Source organism: Eschscholzia californica, unplaced genomic scaffold (assembly GCF_041429995.1).
Source record: "Eschscholzia californica isolate CP2 unplaced genomic scaffold, dmEscCali1.0.p SCAF_3, whole genome shotgun sequence".
Classification (NCBI taxonomy): domain Eukaryota; kingdom Viridiplantae; phylum Streptophyta; class Magnoliopsida; order Ranunculales; family Papaveraceae; genus Eschscholzia; species Eschscholzia californica.
Window position 1 is genome coordinate 59,737,137 of NW_028238420.1, and position 16,715 is coordinate 59,753,851.

General features: G+C 33.6%; 1 protein-coding gene across 2 annotated transcripts; it reads left to right on the forward strand.

The window, feature by feature from the left end:
• The first annotated feature begins 1,950 nt into the window (after positions 1-1,950).
• On the forward strand, positions 1,951-7,984 carry KNAT7 (homeobox knotted-like protein). Of its 2 annotated transcripts, XM_086665737.1 has the most exons (6): positions 2,051-2,397; positions 2,512-3,157; positions 3,238-3,358; positions 5,878-6,068; positions 6,590-6,721; positions 7,650-7,984. In XM_086665737.1, the coding sequence occupies exons 2-6, from the start codon at positions 2,837-2,839 to the stop codon at positions 7,788-7,790; spliced, it is 906 nt and encodes a 301-aa protein (XP_086521863.1). In that variant the 5' UTR covers positions 2,051-2,397; positions 2,512-2,836; the 3' UTR covers positions 7,791-7,984. The 2 variants fall into 2 exon arrangements, with proteins under 2 accessions (XP_086521862.1, XP_086521863.1); XM_086665736.1 differs by having other exon boundaries at positions 1,951-3,157.
• The last annotated feature ends 8,731 nt before the right edge of the window (positions 7,985-16,715 follow it).

Here is a 16,715-nt window from a genome sequence, read left to right on the forward strand (position 1 = left end):
CATTTTCTTTAAATTTCAATTAAAATATGTGGATTCTACAAAAATAAACTAGTTTCGCTTCCCTTAACAAAAAATTAGTTTTGTCCACCACTTTTTAGTGTAACGGTTGGACATCCCTCTTAAGCTCATGAGGTTGTGGGATCGAATCTCGGTGGAAGCAGTTTCCATTAAGATTTATCTTATGTAATTTAGGCTATAAATAATGTAATGATTTATCAGCCTTTAGACTTCTTTGTTGTCGAGCTTTAGACCTCTTTCATTCTCGATTTAAATTAGGCGATTATCGTGTTTATTACATCTTCATGATGCATCTTACTTGCAACGACTATCGTAGATCGTAGACGAATTCTCAAAAAAAAAAAAAAACTAGTTTTTCTTTGTTTGTTTGCAATTGATATAAGATCTCATCAAATATATGTTTTGATAAAAATTGTGGTTTTTAGACAATTATACACTTTCACTGTTTTCCAACAAGATTACTTCAACAAAACTTGTGAAAAAAACAAACACACACAGATAGGGGTGGGAATCGGGCGGGTTCGGTCGGGTTCGGGCATAATACATTCGGGCTCGGGCGGATCGGGCACTACAATGCCTAGCCCGCTACTAGTTACCGGGCGGATCGGGCCGGACAGATTCACCAAATTCAAGGCCCGTAGCCCGTCCGAGCCCGCCTGCCCGAACGGGCTTCATCGGACTCGGGCCGGACGGGCTCGGGTAATTTTGTTTAAAAGAGTATTAAAAAAAATCTGCCCATTAATTTTATTAAATCAATGATAAATTAATTTTTGATAACATACATATCTATCCTAATTTCCTAAACATCAGAATCATCTATCCTGAACATCAAAATAATAGATCAATGATCACTCATATACATCTCTTTTAGGCCTTGATCTTTATTAAAGAATATATCAAAAAAAAAAAAGCAAACCCTAGAATCATCTATTCTAAACATCAAAATAATAAATCAATTATCATACATCTCTTTTAGGCCTTGATCTTTATAAAAGAATACATCAAACAGCAAACCCTAGATTACCAAAAAAAACATAAACAATCTCAAGTTCTCGATCCATTCCAGATGTAGTTAGAACTTAGAACATCATCTCAAAAAAATTACAAAAAGTTATAGATCTATAAACAAACTACATTCTCTCAAGTCTCACCATCATTTCCCTTTCTATTCTCACAGTTTCTTCAACCCATTTCAAATGTACAAAACTCATGCCGAAAAGCTAAAAGAAATTATCTGAAATTGAAGGAAGATGAAGACTTTAAAGAAGGTTAAGAACTACTTACATCTCGAAAATTTAATTTACATCACAACATGTTAAAGAAATCAAATGAATAGATTAAGAACTACTAATAGAAATCAAACTTTAGTTTCCATTAGTTGAATAGATGAGAAGGTGTAATTGTTTAACCCTAGAAGTGTTCTTTAATGGAGATACTAGAGAGAGATAATGGTTTGAGGCTGAAAGAGAGAGAGGGAGAGCGGCAGAAAGAGAGAGAGAGCGGCGGAAGAGAGAGAGATGATAGGGTTTCGGCCAAAAAAAAAACTTAAGAGGCATTAGGGTTTTTACCTGAGAAAGGGGTATATATAGCTGGTCGGACGGACTACCTATCGGGCCGGGCTTCGGACGGGCTTAACGGGCCGGGACTCGGAATTGAGAATCTGTCCGAGTCCCGGCCCTATTAGCCCGATATATCGGGCCGGGTTAGCCCGGCTCGGGGCTGCTTCGGTCTTCGGTCTCTCACGGTTCGGGCCGAACGGGCCGGATCGCGAGTTTCCGGACCGTTTTCCCAGCCCTACACACAGACATACCTATACATTTTTCTTGTCGCAAAATATACATTTTCTTGCTATTAAATACAACTAGAGTCATTTCAACAAAAAAAAAAAATACAACTAGAGTTTGTCATGTGGTTGGGTCACCTAGACATATTAGCAAATAGTGGAGTAGTAAATACTACACCTCAAAAATAAAGAAAAATTTGACCCCTAATCCTAAATGAGAAAGTCTTTATGGCTTATTAATATCTCTTTAGTTTTCTTCATCCAAAATCAATCTCTTCTCTATAACCTAATCTATCTTAATTTCTACTCATCTGAAGTACCTAAGCAAAGTAAAGCTATTAGGTACTTACTTAGGTCAGGTAGGAAGAGATAGAAGGTTGAAGAAAGAAACAAGAGAGAGAGAAAGTTTGATCAGTAGTAGTACATAAAAGGAAGAAGGGTTAAGTTAAAGCAATCAAGTTCTATGTATCAGTACCAAAACCATGTCAGATTAAGCTCTCTTTTTTCTTCTGCAAAAACCCTCTCTATCTGTCTGTCTCTTTCTCTCTCTACAACTACAATTTAAGCTCTGATCAACTGTCAAAAAAAAAACTTTGGTAATAATACCCATCATCATCAACATCAAAAGCTTCTTCTTTCCTTATTTCTCTCTCATCCATCCCATCTTCTTTCTATTAATTTCACTCTGTCTGATCTTTGTGTATGATCAGAATTGCAGGTGGAGAAAGTCTAGTCTTTCAGATCCCAATATACCCATCACACTTCATACACACATTTAACAAGAAAACTACTTGCAGCCTTTCTACCCACAAAAGAACATAACTTTCTTTCTCTTCATAGTGGAATTGTGGTCCTTAACCTAGTACTACTAACATACCCATCTCAATTACTTCTCTCTATACACTTTCTCTCACTAGCTAGTAGTAGTAGTTCCCTTCCCTTGAATATTTGTGTATAAAATCAATCATTTGTGATTTTGGGTAGATTGAGAGAGTTTGGGTATTTGAGTTTTGGGGTTTTGATTTAAAGAAAGAAATGCAAGAACCAGGAATGATAATGTTAGGTGGTGGTGGTGGTAATGGTGGTGGAATAAATGAAGAAATTTCAATGTCGGTAGCTGCTGAGAATCATCATCAAAGACAACTAAAATCTGAAATAGCAACTCACCCACTTTGTGAACAATTATTAGCAGCTCATGTTGGATGTCTTCGTGTTGCTACACCCATTGATCAATTACCTTCAATTGATTCACAACTTTCTCAATCTCATCATCTTCTTCGATTTTATGCTTCACAATTACAAAACCAACATCATCGTCTCTCTCCTCATGAAAGACAAGAACTTGATAACTTTTTGGTAACTACTAAACTTCTTCTTCTTCTTCAAATTGATCTCATACCTCTTTCTTTCTCTAACAAGAGTTTTCATTATTACAGTCACAGTATTTGCTTGTTTTATGTTCTTTTAAAGAACAACTTCAACAACATGTAAGAGTTCATGCTGTAGAAGCTATCATGGCTTGCAGGGAAATTGAACAGTCATTTCAAGCTCTCACTGGTATATATCTCTCTTCTACTTTTATTACTAAAACTAATTGCTTTCATTTTGGAGATTTCTGATGATATGGTTTAATTAGATAGATAGATCTATTATGGGTTTCTGTTAATTTTTTATTTTGTTGTCTTCTTTAGTTCTAATGATATGTTTTTTTTTTGGGATTTGGAAGAACAAGACTATTAGGCCATATATAAATGGGGTTCTTGATAGATTTTTGTTTTGTATTTTCTATAGAGAGAGAGAGAGAGGGAGAGAGAGGGTGAGTGGGTGGATGCCTTGGTGGTGTTGTATCCAACTCAAAGATAAGAAAATTGTTTTGTACTGGTAGTTAGGAGTGGTAGTTAGTTTGGTATGATAGTGGGAACAGAAGCTTGCATTAAGTTAGTGAAGATGATCAGTTTTAGGGATTTTCATACAGTAAGTAATTCTTTCTCAATTATTGCATGGGTTCTTCTTCTAAGAGGGTTTTAGCTAATAGGACAGAAGTTTGTATTTATAAGCATTTCTTACTTATGACCTAGATAAGATCAATATCAAACTAAACATTAAATCATGATGATCAAAATAATTAAATATTACTAACTTAGAAGTAATCTTGATTTTGCTGAATGGTAAAAATTACAAAAAGTATACTCAAGCCTTCTTCCAAGGACTCCACTTGAATCGCATGTGAAAGGAACCCTTGCTTCTCTCTCTACGTGACTAAACATGTGAGATGAGAGAAAACCTTTTGTTTATCTCACATGCGGTTCAAGTGGGAGTCCATAGAGGTGGGTTGTGCAGCCTTGTTGTTAAAATTAAATCTTCACCCTGAATGGAGTAGTTTTTTTCCCATCTTAATATGTTTATAGAGGATTCTAAAGAGTCCCAATGACCTATTGAACAAGCCCTTTACCCACATAACAAAAGATATTTTATTGTTTGGTTTCCTTTTTGGATAATAATGTTGGCAATGGAAACTCATTTCCCAAGCCATTTCTAATGAAAATGAGAGGAGGGCGGATTTTACATGGGAAAGAGAGAGAGAGAGAGTTGGTTGTGGACTTGTGGTAGGTGGCAAGTAGCTAGGTTGGTATAACTAATTAAGAAGCTATATTAGTTTGATGGATTTTTAAGAAACTGATTTTGTTACATTCAATTATCCATTAATAATTTATAATGATATATTAGAGATTGAGTTGATGCATCCTTCAACAACTTAGGGTTATTAGTAGTTATTATTGGGTTATTGCCCAACTAAAAATAATCATATATCTAACTACTCCAATTCTATAGAGAAAAAAAAGCTAAGAAACAAGAAAAACTAGGTAGAAGACTTACGTGGATTGACGTGATTCGTGTTTCTAATGATTCTGATTCAGCGAATCACGACAAATCACATAGAATTTCGGCCTAATTGCTGACTAGTTTTTCTTGCTTCTTAGCAGTGGAAATCCATTGTTTTGGTGACTTGCATAACTTCTACTCATACCGCTCATAAATAATTATGTGAAATTTTAAGTAAGCATTTCATATATAGTATGTACAAGGTTGGAACTTTGCAATTGTTGGAAGCATTTTTTAAGATATTGAGTAGGTTCTACTCTATAAACTAAATAGTTCTTATCCCCAAGTTCTTGAACTTAGAGTTAAGGATTGCTTAATTTCTAGTCTAATTGAATGACATATTAATATTCCAAATATCAAACTTTTTTTTTTTGTTGAATCCAAATATCAAACCTAATATGCCCTTATAGTTTGAGTTTAGTTGGAGTCAAAATGAATAATCAAAGGAATTTCTAGTCCAAGTGAACGATAATTACTCATATACCAAATAATTTTAGCCATGGGTCTCTAAGGACTAGAACATATTGATGGCAAGAAAGAACATTTCTTAACCTTTCAATCATATGCCCCCTATATCTCTACTAATTCAAACCAATGGGTCTTGATTATTTTAAAGACCCAAATTAAGGTTTTAAATCACACTCTACTTCTCAACCATGGGACTGACCATCTCACTATTAGTTTATATTCTGTTTACAACAAAGATATATTGTCTGCCTGCTTGAACTCCACGTAAAAAAATGGAAAAATCATATTGCCTCAAACCCATATCTCCCCTCTTGTCCTATTCAGGGTCAAGGGGAGTTCAAGGGGGCCAGCCACTAGCATTGTTTTATTTTTTGTGAAAATATTTCATTTTCCGATTTTGCATCTTCTCTTTCACCACATTCACTACTGCAATAGAGTCTACTGGCTGATTTAATGGATAAAATTAACCATAACATAAATAGTATGACACCGTTGCGAATACACCATTATTTTCGTGTAACAGTTTTCTCTAAGGATCAGAACTGCAATATCGCCCAACATGACTAGTGAAATACCTAAGTTGGGTCCTCACCGGATTACAATATTTAAGTCGTAATGTCTTTCCACTTTTAACTAAAATCTTTTCAACTCAGCTAACTGATTCTATTATTTTTCATAGTCGAGCTTTTTGGAGTAATCACGTTTTGATACTTCAACTATTTCAGGAGTGACACTCAATGAAGGAACAGGTGCAACAATGTCGGACGATGAGGATGAACTACAAATGGACTGTTCATTTGATCAATCAGGAGCTGATGGTCATGACATGATGGGTTTTGGTCCATTGCTTCCTACTGAATCTGAAAGGACATTGATGGAGAGAGTCAGAGAAGAATTGAAGATTGAACTGAAACAGGTAAATTATACACTTAAACTGAATAGGAATCAAATCAAACTGCATTTTGTTCATTTCTTTATCTTGTTTAGATGAAGTTTGTCGGAGTATAGTCCCACGTAGAGAAAGGGAAGTCTCATGACCAAGAACATAATATTCAGGGCTTGTCCACACATCGCCAATTGGTTTTGAGTTTAATGTTAGAGTATAGCCCCACATAGGGAAAGGGAATGCAACATATAAGGCCCAAGCTTTAACAGTTATTGCTATTGTCCCGCTTTTGACACCCAGGCCCAAACAAAATGGATTGTGTTTCTGAGAAAGGCTCCACGAGTCCACCTAAAAGCCTCGACACAAGAAGCTCGAGCACACACCTACAGCCCAAACTTTGGACGTTCTCCCGAGCTATGTGGGACTATCACACGACAAAAGACATATTTGGCCGAAAGAACCCAAAAGTGAGGGGTTTTGTGAGAACTGATTGAATGGCCACAAATTTAATAGTTTAAAGTATGACTGTTGAAGTTGTGTTGTATTTTCAGGGATTTAGATCAAGAATTGAGGATGTTAGAGAGGAGATACTTAGAAAAAGGAGGGCAGGAAAATTACCTGGTGACACCACTTCAGTGCTGAAAAATTGGTGGCAGCAACATGCTAAGTGGCCTTACCCAACTGTAAGAAACTTCATGTTGATATTCTACTTAGTTTCTTCCAACTCTATCTTGTTGCAAATCATTGATCATTTAATATTTCATACAATTTTATCACTGCCCAATAGCTTGTTTGGTTTTCAAAATTTTAGTTGTTTATAAACCTATTGCATATTGAAAAGTAGAAGTCAATGAAATTTGCGAATGAGATTAGACCCTTCACTTCTTGAACCTCAAATGACTTCACTTATGAGTCTTAAGGCACTTTGATATGCAAAATGAACTTCGACTCTGAAACTAGGAGTTGGATTCAGGCAGGGCCAAGCTACCAACCTGTAATACCCGGTCCTAGACTAATGGCTGGCTTGACATTATCCACCTTCGGGCTTCACGCGTCCACGTGCTCGTTTGGACTCGTGCAACTGGAATGGGTATCCAGTATACTGGGGACTTTCTACCCCGCCTTTAACCTACTAATGGAATCATTTAGAGTTAGCCCGGGTGAATCTATGTATTAGACCAGCGTAAATAAACCAACCTTTCATAAACTTTCTTTGTGGTGTCCCTACTTGTCAAGGACCTAGCCTTCTCTTTGAGGTTTAACTCATAAGGTCCATGGTGATATTATAGAAACATTCTTCTCTTTCCGAACTTTCTGTTGGGTGGCTTTTGTTTCATATGAGACTACTCATTATATTCAATTTCAAAATCCAAACCATAACTCCACTTATTCATCCTTCAAAGTTCAAATCTTTCCTTTGTGTATCCACAAATGTTGGTTGACTTCAATCTTGAGAAGTATAAAGAGAAAAAACTAGTAAGAATGCCTCAAATGTCAGATTTGATTCTCAAGTCTGAAGATATGTCCATATATAAGATCCTAATAAGGTCAACAGTTAACATTTCATGAGCTTAAGCTTCAAAATCTATCTTTAATTCATATTTTTTGCAGGAAGATGATAAGGCTAAACTTGTGGAGGAAACTGGATTACAACTTAAGCAGATCAACAACTGGTTTATCAATCAAAGAAAGCGTAATTGGCACAGTAGTTCTCAATCGATCACTTCATTAAAGTCAAAGCGCAAAAGGTAGGTAATAAATATCATCTTATTTGTTAAGAATGAAAGTATGAAAACGACGAAGAGGAACTTATGGGTGTTCTGTAAATTCAGTGGTAGTTACTTAGTTATGTTCAAAGATGAAACATGAAAATTTGGTTAAGTTTGACATGAAATCAAATACAGAATGTAATATATTTTGCTTGGAAATGACAGTACCATTACTTATATGTTATTTGATGAGCTCTTACTATGGTTTCTTCTTGTCTTATTTATTGGATCATTGCCTCCAAATCCTTCTCATTTTCCCTTAAAAGTTTTTTTTAATTAATCAGACATGTTGAGCGAACAAGCAGTCGGGCCTTATCGACATATTTGAAATTATGGGCCAACATGTAAGTATCTACCATGTCTTCCATCGAATTTAACCATCTTGATTAAGTTAGCGGGAATTAATACACATCGGCACATCTACTCCTTGGAAAATCGCTCCTCTGAAACGAACATACCAGGTCTTAATCATCAAACAAAGGACTTCGGAAAACTATTATTTTCTTCCAATTTGATCAAGATAGAACTCCAATTTGCTGGAGTTGAAATGGGTGGACTCGGGCCGAATGTTGTTACAAAATTCGAGTCCACCGAATTTGAGATGTATCTAGTAGAAATTGCTCAGCTTCTTCGAAAGCAGTGGACTTTAACCAAATTGGGTTTGAGTACACCGATTTTAAATAAGGGTTTGGCAAAACCCTCATCGAAGTCTGCTTCCGGCAAAAGGAACGCTTCCCTTCGCCAAAACCGTGTATGAGAAAGAAAGAGAGAGAGACTAAGAGAGGTGGACTATGAGATAGAGAGATAGGCGGTGTGATCGGAAGTGGTGGTTGGAGTTGGTGGTCAGAGATGAAGAAAAAAAAGAAGAGAAATTTTTTTGCTTTCCCGTAAATTTGTTTTCCTGAAAAATCTTCTAAATTTTACATTTTAGAAGATATTCTTATTTCTCTCTGAAAATATTCTTATTTCTCCAAACGGGCAGGACAAGCAAATATCTTATGTAGGTCAAGCATAGTTGACTTACACCGAATTCGAAAATAATTGTCCACATAAAGATATGTGGTTGTCTATATTGACCACCAAGAAGATGTTAAGGATATGACAATTGTCCTATCCTGAGACCTTTTATTTGATGTCTAATTATGCAATTCTAGAATGTTTTCTTATACCATGACAGTAATCAAACCAAATCGATACGCTAAAGTATGCAAACTATGAATTGTTTGATTTGGTACCAAAAGATATAGTTTCACAACAGGAAATTCATGACCAGCCTGCTTGTTTATGGTGTGATTCACAATTGTTAAACCAAAGAACTTTTTTTTTGGTAGGGGATTAAACCAAGGAACTGATATGTCAACTTTATTCCTTTCGAAAATTTGTGGTTATAAAATCTTACATACAGAGTATTTTTTCTTCAATTTGTCTTTTAATTATTATCCTGGTTTGACTATATAAATGAATAATATTTACTGAACCCAATGAGATGTTGGAGGAAACTTAAAAGAATTAATTCATGGTAGTCATTACCATTAGCAATGATATCAAACAACCAACATTAAACAACACAATTTCCTCATAGATAGATGAAAAGTGATGTATCAAAATTGTCATTCATGAGGCTACCATGATAAATTTGTTACCCCATAGTTTGAAGCCATTTGTTAACAAGAAGATAATTTAGTTCTTTTGAAATTTATAAGGATTTTAAAAAAGTGAAGGTCATTACTCTACTTGGATTGTATGACTAGCAAGGGCGGAGCCAGGAAGAGGCTAACCCTGGCTGTAGTCAGAGCCTATTTCTAGGCCAAAGAGCAAAATTGAACAGATAGCCAGGTGGTTTTATGCTTGCTCTGTCCTAGTTCAAATCCCCACTCCCTCATTTCCATTTTAATTTCCATTTGTTAAATTAATTCTCAATTGGGCCTTATTTATATTGTATTTTCACTTTTAGTCTAAAGTTACATCCCTATTTCTAAACCTAATAGAGGAAAATTCTAAAGCCCAAAATTGGGCCCAAAATACTAAACAAAACCCAATCCGGAATAACATCTAAAAAAACTCAAAAGATGAAAAGACATTACTAACCTCTCAAAACATTAGCCTTACCTCTTGTGTCCCTCCTCCATTTCCTGCCCATTTATCTCTCTCTCCATTTCCCCAAAAAATCATTAATTACCCTCTCTTACCCACATGACTTGAGTCAGCCAGAAGTGACACTTAAAAGCAAATATTTTCTCTCTCTTCTGCACCACCTCCTCTTCTCTCACTCAAACATTCAAATGCTTCTTCTTCTCCATATTTTTTTTTCTCTCTCTCTCCAACGTTTCAAAGCATCCAGTGAAACGCTCTAGGTTCGTCTCAATTTTCTCTCTCTCTCTCTAACGTTTGAAAACATCCACTATCTCTCTTAATCCTTCAAAAGCATCTTAATCTTCTCATTTTCTGTTCAAAATCGTTTCAACAAATATGCTTCTTCTCTCTCTTCTTCGAGCATCAACAGACCCTTATTTTCCGTTGGAAAGAGTTTCACCCACATGTTCGCCAGAGTTTAACACACAGGTACGTCTCTGTTCTTCCTTTAAATCTTCTTCCTCTCTCTGTTGTTGGTCAAGTTTTAGGGTTGTTTGAACATTTTAGGTTGTTTTCAAAAAATTAGGGTTTCGTCTTTCAGATTTAGTACTTTGATCTTGATTTTTGGGGTTTAACTTGCTCTTAAGTTGTTGTTTTTTGTGATTGCTGTCGACATTTTGGGTTGTGATAAAACATTTATGAATTTTGTTTGTGATTTCAGAAGCATGCATCTTCACAGAAGGTAATTTTAGGGTTTATGGCTCTTCATCAAGTTTCTAGGTTAGGTTTGTTGTAACATTTTGGGTTGTGATCAGAAAATTAGGTTTCTGTGGAGACATTTAGTACTTTGTTTTCGATTTTTGGGTGTTTGTGTTTGTTGATGAAATGAATGATTTGTTTTAAAATTCTCATTTTCTGTTCCAAAATGTTTCACACAGGTTCGTCCTCAACATCTTCTTCGTCTCTCTTGCTCAACATCTTCTTCGTCAAGTTTTATGTTTGGTTTGGTAATGAAATTACGGGTTTGATTTAACATTTTGGGTTGTGTTCAAAAAATTTAGGGTTTCGTTTCAAACATTTAGGTCTTTGTTTTTTATTTTTGGGTTGCTCTTAAATTGATGTTCTTCGTTAATGTTGACGACATTTTGGTTTATGATTTAAAATTTTTGGATTTTGTTTTTGAGATTCTGAATCATGCATCTTTACAGTAGCTAATTTTGGGGTTTATGGTTCTTCGTCAAGTTTATAGGTTTGGTTTGTTGATGAAATTACGGGTTTGTTTTAACATTTTGGGTTGTGTTAAAATTTAGGGTTATGTTGAGACATTTAGTACTTTGTTTATGATTTTTGGGGGTTTTACTTCATTATTACTTTGTTTATGTTTTACCATTTGAGGGTTTGTGTTTGTAAGTCCAGTTTTTGTTCTCTGGAATGTTGATGAAATGAATGGTTTGTTTTAACATTTTGGGTTGTGTTCCAGAAATTATGGTTATGTTGAGACATTTAGTACTTTGTTTATGATTTTTGGGGGTTTTACTTCATTATTACTTTGTTTATGTTTTACCATTTGGGGGTTTTTGTTTGTAAGTCCAGTTTTTGTTTTCTGGAATGTTGATGAAATGAATGGTTTGTTTTAACATTTTGGGTTGTGTTCCAGAAATTAGGGTTACGTTAAGACATTTAGTACTTTGCTTATGGTTTTAGGACTGCATATGAAATGACATAAGATGTTTCTCAAACATTTTGCATAATGTTCAGCATTGTATGTAATTTTCAAACATTTTTCATAACGTTTAGGAATGCATACGAAATGATATAAGGTTCTGTGAAAAAAGTTAAAATTTGGGGAAAACAGTGGCATCAGATTTTTGAAAATATCCTCTCATTATTGATTGTGGTCTAGCATTTCATATAATGTTTTCGCATTATTGGCAGTGTCCTGGCATTTTGGACAATGTGGCTTGCATTATTCCTAGGGTTCTGTGTATAGTTATGGAAACTAGTGGCATCAGTTTTTTTTGGTACACAATTTGCAAAATGATCTCGCATTATTGGCAGTGTTCTAGCATTTTAAATAATGTTTAGGAGTGCAAGGTAATAACAACAATTGTTTCTCAAACAATTCGAATAATGTTAAAGCATTATTGATAATGTTAGAACATTTTCATGAATGTTTAAGAATTGCATAAATTGTTCCTCAAGCATTATGTATAATGTAGCATGCAAGTTACCTAATCTTCATCCATTTCAGAATATATATATTTGTACATTAGTGGTGGTGGTATGACATTTTACAGATTGTTTGCATAAGTCTTACAGTGTTTGTTAGTAATATATAGAAATACTAACATATGTATTACTGTGTTTTTGAAGCACCGGGCGGTGTCATCAATATTGAAGGAAAACACAAGATTGTGGAGATTAAACCTGAATTGAAAGTGTGGTTGATATTTTGTGCTTTGGGGAAAGAAGTTCTAAGCAATAGTGAAGTTGTTTTTGAGAAACGGTGTTATGTTCACATTCGTAAACCCGCAACGACTTCAATTTTGTTTAGAGGACAAACAAAAAATGATTGTAAATTATTTTGTATGGTATTGTACTGTTTTTGTTTTTTTTTTATGAAAGAGTACTGTTTTTGTTTGCTGTGGGATCTTGATGTTGAAAGAATGTGGAGTACATTTGTTTTATATATTATTTTTGTTCTTCAAAATATATGAGATGCATAGACAATAAATAGTTTGTCTGAGGAAGTAAACAAAATGTGAAGACACAATCAAAGATGTATAGACATTTTAGAGAATGTCGACAAAATGTTGGCCATGTTACTAACCTTATATGATTCAAACTCTATATAAATATAAATTTTGTTTAAGAAAATATATGAAGCCACAATCGATAATGTTCTAACATTATTATGAATGTAATCTACAGTGTTGGCTTTTGTTTTGGATGAAAAAGAAATCTACAAAAGAATAGTTAACCAAGTAAGTATCCATTCTTTCAACATTTTTCGGAATGTGTAAAGAAATAAACAAAATGTGAAGACACAACCAAAGATATGTAGACATTTTGAGGAATGTTGATAACATTATATGATTAAGAGAAATAAATATCATTTTCGTTTAAGAAAATATATGAAGACACAATCCATTCATTCAACATTTTTCAGAATGTCTACTTGCAAACGCCGGCAAGAGCATGTAAGAGTACCAAGATTGACGGAATGACGTGGAGTGGAATAAACTTCAAAAATAAGTGGGCCTGCCTCGACGTAACTCACGTCTTGGCAACTTTGAATTTCCCATCCTGAACATCATTAATGGAGGGGCAAAGAAATGTATTCCATTCAATAGCGGCGTCTCTGTGTTTTGTCATCTTGTTCATAATCTTATGTCGAATGGCATCCAAGAGTGTTGTTACAACATATAGATGAATGTCACAATATTATACGGAATGTTTAGTTTGTTTGGGTAGTGGCCAGACAATTTAACAAATGTTAAGGCAAATACGGAAATGTTACACAACGGCGGAGTATGTCCGTTTCAAAATCAAAAGTTCTCTCATCAGCGGAGAAGTGTAGGTATTTTTAAATTGAATTCTGCTTTGCAATTTAACAAATGTTTGGGCACTGCTTAAAATGCTTAGAAAACGTTAGACTAATCTGAACATCTTTAATACAAAATTGTGGTGAACATTTTTCAAAACGTTCACACATCCTTTAAAATGTTAACACAAATTGTAAAATGTTTTTAACAAAACGAGAACCAGTTGTTACTGTTAACATAACTGTACAGAATAGTGTTAACACATCCCGTAAAATGTTTAGACAAATTGTAAAGTGTTGCTTACAAAACGAGAAGTGGTTGCTAATATTAACAAATCTGTACGGAACAACAATGAAAACACCATGAAAATACCCTAAAACCAAGAACAACCTCACCAATGGAGCTTCAAATAAGTAGATCTACAAGTCTATATATTTAACTCTGTACAAAACTATGAAAACACCATGAAAACATCCTAAAACCAGATTTGAATTTTTTTTTTTAACCTCCATTAAAGAAGATGATGATTGAAGATAAAAGATGACGAAGATTGCTCAAACGAAGAAGATGATGAAGGTCGCTCAAACGAAAAAGGTGATGACTGAAGATGATGATTGAAGATAATGACTGAAAATGATTGAAAATAAAGGAAGATAATGAATGTTCTTGAAGAGGGTTTAGGTTTATATAGAGAGAGAAATCTGGAAAAAAATTTAGAGAGAAAAAGAGATAATGGAGAGGGTTGAAGAATGATAACTGTAGAGAGATGATGATTGAAGAAGATGATGATTGAAGATGATGATTGAAGAAGATGATGACTGTAGAGAGATGAAGATGATGATTGAAGAAGATGATGGTCGGTGAAATTCGAGAGAGAAAAGAGGGTTTGGGTTTGTGTTAGGTAGAGAGAGAAAGTGAAAACAGATTATGGAGAGAGAAAAAGATTTAGTTTGTGAAAGAGAGATATTAAGGAGAGAGAAAGTTTCTGTTTCTTATAGAGAGAGAGAGAGTTGTTGGATATATATGGGAGGGCAAAAGAGGGATTAGAAGAAACTATTAGGTCTTAGAGATACGAGTTGGGTCCGGATTGAGCATAGGAATGTATATTTGGGTTTGATTTGAGATACTAGTTGATTATTGGGTTTTGGGTGGGTTAATAATCCCGGTTGAATTTTTTTTTTGTATTTGGGTCCAAAATTTGGGCCTTTCATCAAAAAATTCATTTTTTTTTTATCTTTTTTTGTGCTAAGCCAAGTTTACCCACTTTTTAGATGTCGGCCAAGTTATGTTTTAGTTATTTCTTTGTTCTCAAATTACTAATGATCACATACATTATAAATTTTTAAGGTTAATTCTTCTTAAGTTTTTATGTTTGAACTATTAACGAAAGTTTTACGTATCCGGAAAAAAATTTGCTTTTAAATACTTGTTAGTGTATAAACGTCATAAATGAAATTTTTGCTCTCTAAGTACTTTTAGGCTAGTCCGGAGTAACTTTAAATCCTAGCTCCGCCCTTGATGACAAGTGCTCTTTGTCATAAATTTTTTGTGCAACTAAGGAGATCTTCATCCCCTAATATGATTAGGTTAAATTTAAGAATACATGGACATTGTTGGCGTTTAATACAAACTTTATGTTATCAACAAGGTGGACCGGGCATGTGGGGTACGTGCCCCACATCCCAAACGTGGGTTCCCAAGTTATTAACGAGAAACAGTTGTGCACAACTTGTTCCTGAGCACAAGTTATATTTTTGTCTTAGATTTCATCTACACTACCTTTCATGTGTAGTTTTGTCCCAAATCTATTACATCTATTATGTGAATTTTATTTATTTTTTTGTGAAATTCTGAAATAATTATTTTAGATTAAATTTTTTATTTATACTTATACGTTAAAAAAATGATAGGAAAATAATATGTTCACCCGTACACCTAAAATCTCTAAATGCATCACATAAAAAATTTATAAGTCAAAATTTTATTTCTTACATTTTCGCCTTGTGTCCGAATTTTATAGTTTTTTTTCTTTAAATAAAAAATCTATCACATTTTATTTTTATAAATACAAAGTTGATAAATCAAAATATTTTGACAAATGCTAAACGAAGCTGCATAATTGCTTCATAAAGCTATTTGCTAGACACAACCATTTATTTTTTACTAAATTGCTAAACAACACTAAAGATCGATTTATTGGTTTTATCTAGCAAATAATTTTTTGAATCTTAGATTGCTAAATATAACTATGTTTTAACTTCCCAAAATTATTTACTAGACACAATTTTTTCTTTTATTAAATTATCCAACAAAAATAAAATTGGTTGTATACTTGTAGTAGTGTTATCTAATATTTTTAAAAAATACTTAAACGTGTTATAGGTTTTAAAAAAATATACATTATTTATATGCAGTATGATTTTATGAAACATACATTATTAAAGTTTAAACTAAGCTTAAAAATATACATAGTGACTTTATGTTGTATGATTTTATGAATATCCCATGCGATTTTTTTTTTGTTGAAAATATATCCGTTAGATTTTTTTTTTTGTTGAACAATATCCGTTAGACTTGATAAACCAAAATTCTAATCTATAAATACCCGTTGGACTTGATAAACCAAAATTCTAATCTATAAACACAATTCGATTTAATGAAATATACACTATTATAAACTAAGCTTGACTAGGTCATAGTAGTTAGGGTTATAGAAGATACTTGGTGATTTTATGAATGAATATCCGCTGGGACTCTTTTTTTTGTTGAAAATATACCCGTTGATGAGGAACCAAAATTTAAACTAAGCTTGACTAAGTCATAGTTATTAGGATTATAAAAGATACTATCTCTATCTCTTTGAACCCAATATTTTTTGAGAAAAAATTCGGTTATATTTGATTTTTTTTCTTTGGATTCTACCTCAAATTATAGCTTGGAATGCTCTGATTGGAATATAATCTTTTTTTGTTATTTGTTAATATTTGGTTAACTTTTTAGTTTAATGTTCGAATACATTTTATTTATGAATAATTAATTATGGTAATAGAAATTTGAATTTTGAGAAAAAATTTGATTATATTTGATTTTTTTTTTCTTTTAGTGTTGGATTTAGCAATTTAAGATAAAATTCAATTAATTTTGTTTAGTTATTTTGTGTAATAATTTTTTTAGAGTTGTGTATAGAATGGAAGAGAGATTCGATTATACTTGATTTTTGGTGTTGGTGTTGGTTAGCAATTTAGGACACAATTTTAGTTAGTTTTATTTAGTTATTTTTGTCTAATAGT

Coding starts and splice junctions, on each gene's coding strand:
- KNAT7 (XM_086665736.1), top strand. CDS start 2,837: ATGCAAGAACCAGGAATGATAATGTTAGGTGGTGGTGGTGGTAATGGT. Junction 3,158..3,237: donor AAGAACTTGATAACTTTTTG/GTAACTACTAAA, acceptor TCATTATTACAG/TCACAGTATTTGCTTGTTTT. Junction 6,069..6,589: donor TGAAGATTGAACTGAAACAG/GTAAATTATACA, acceptor TTGTATTTTCAG/GGATTTAGATCAAGAATTGA.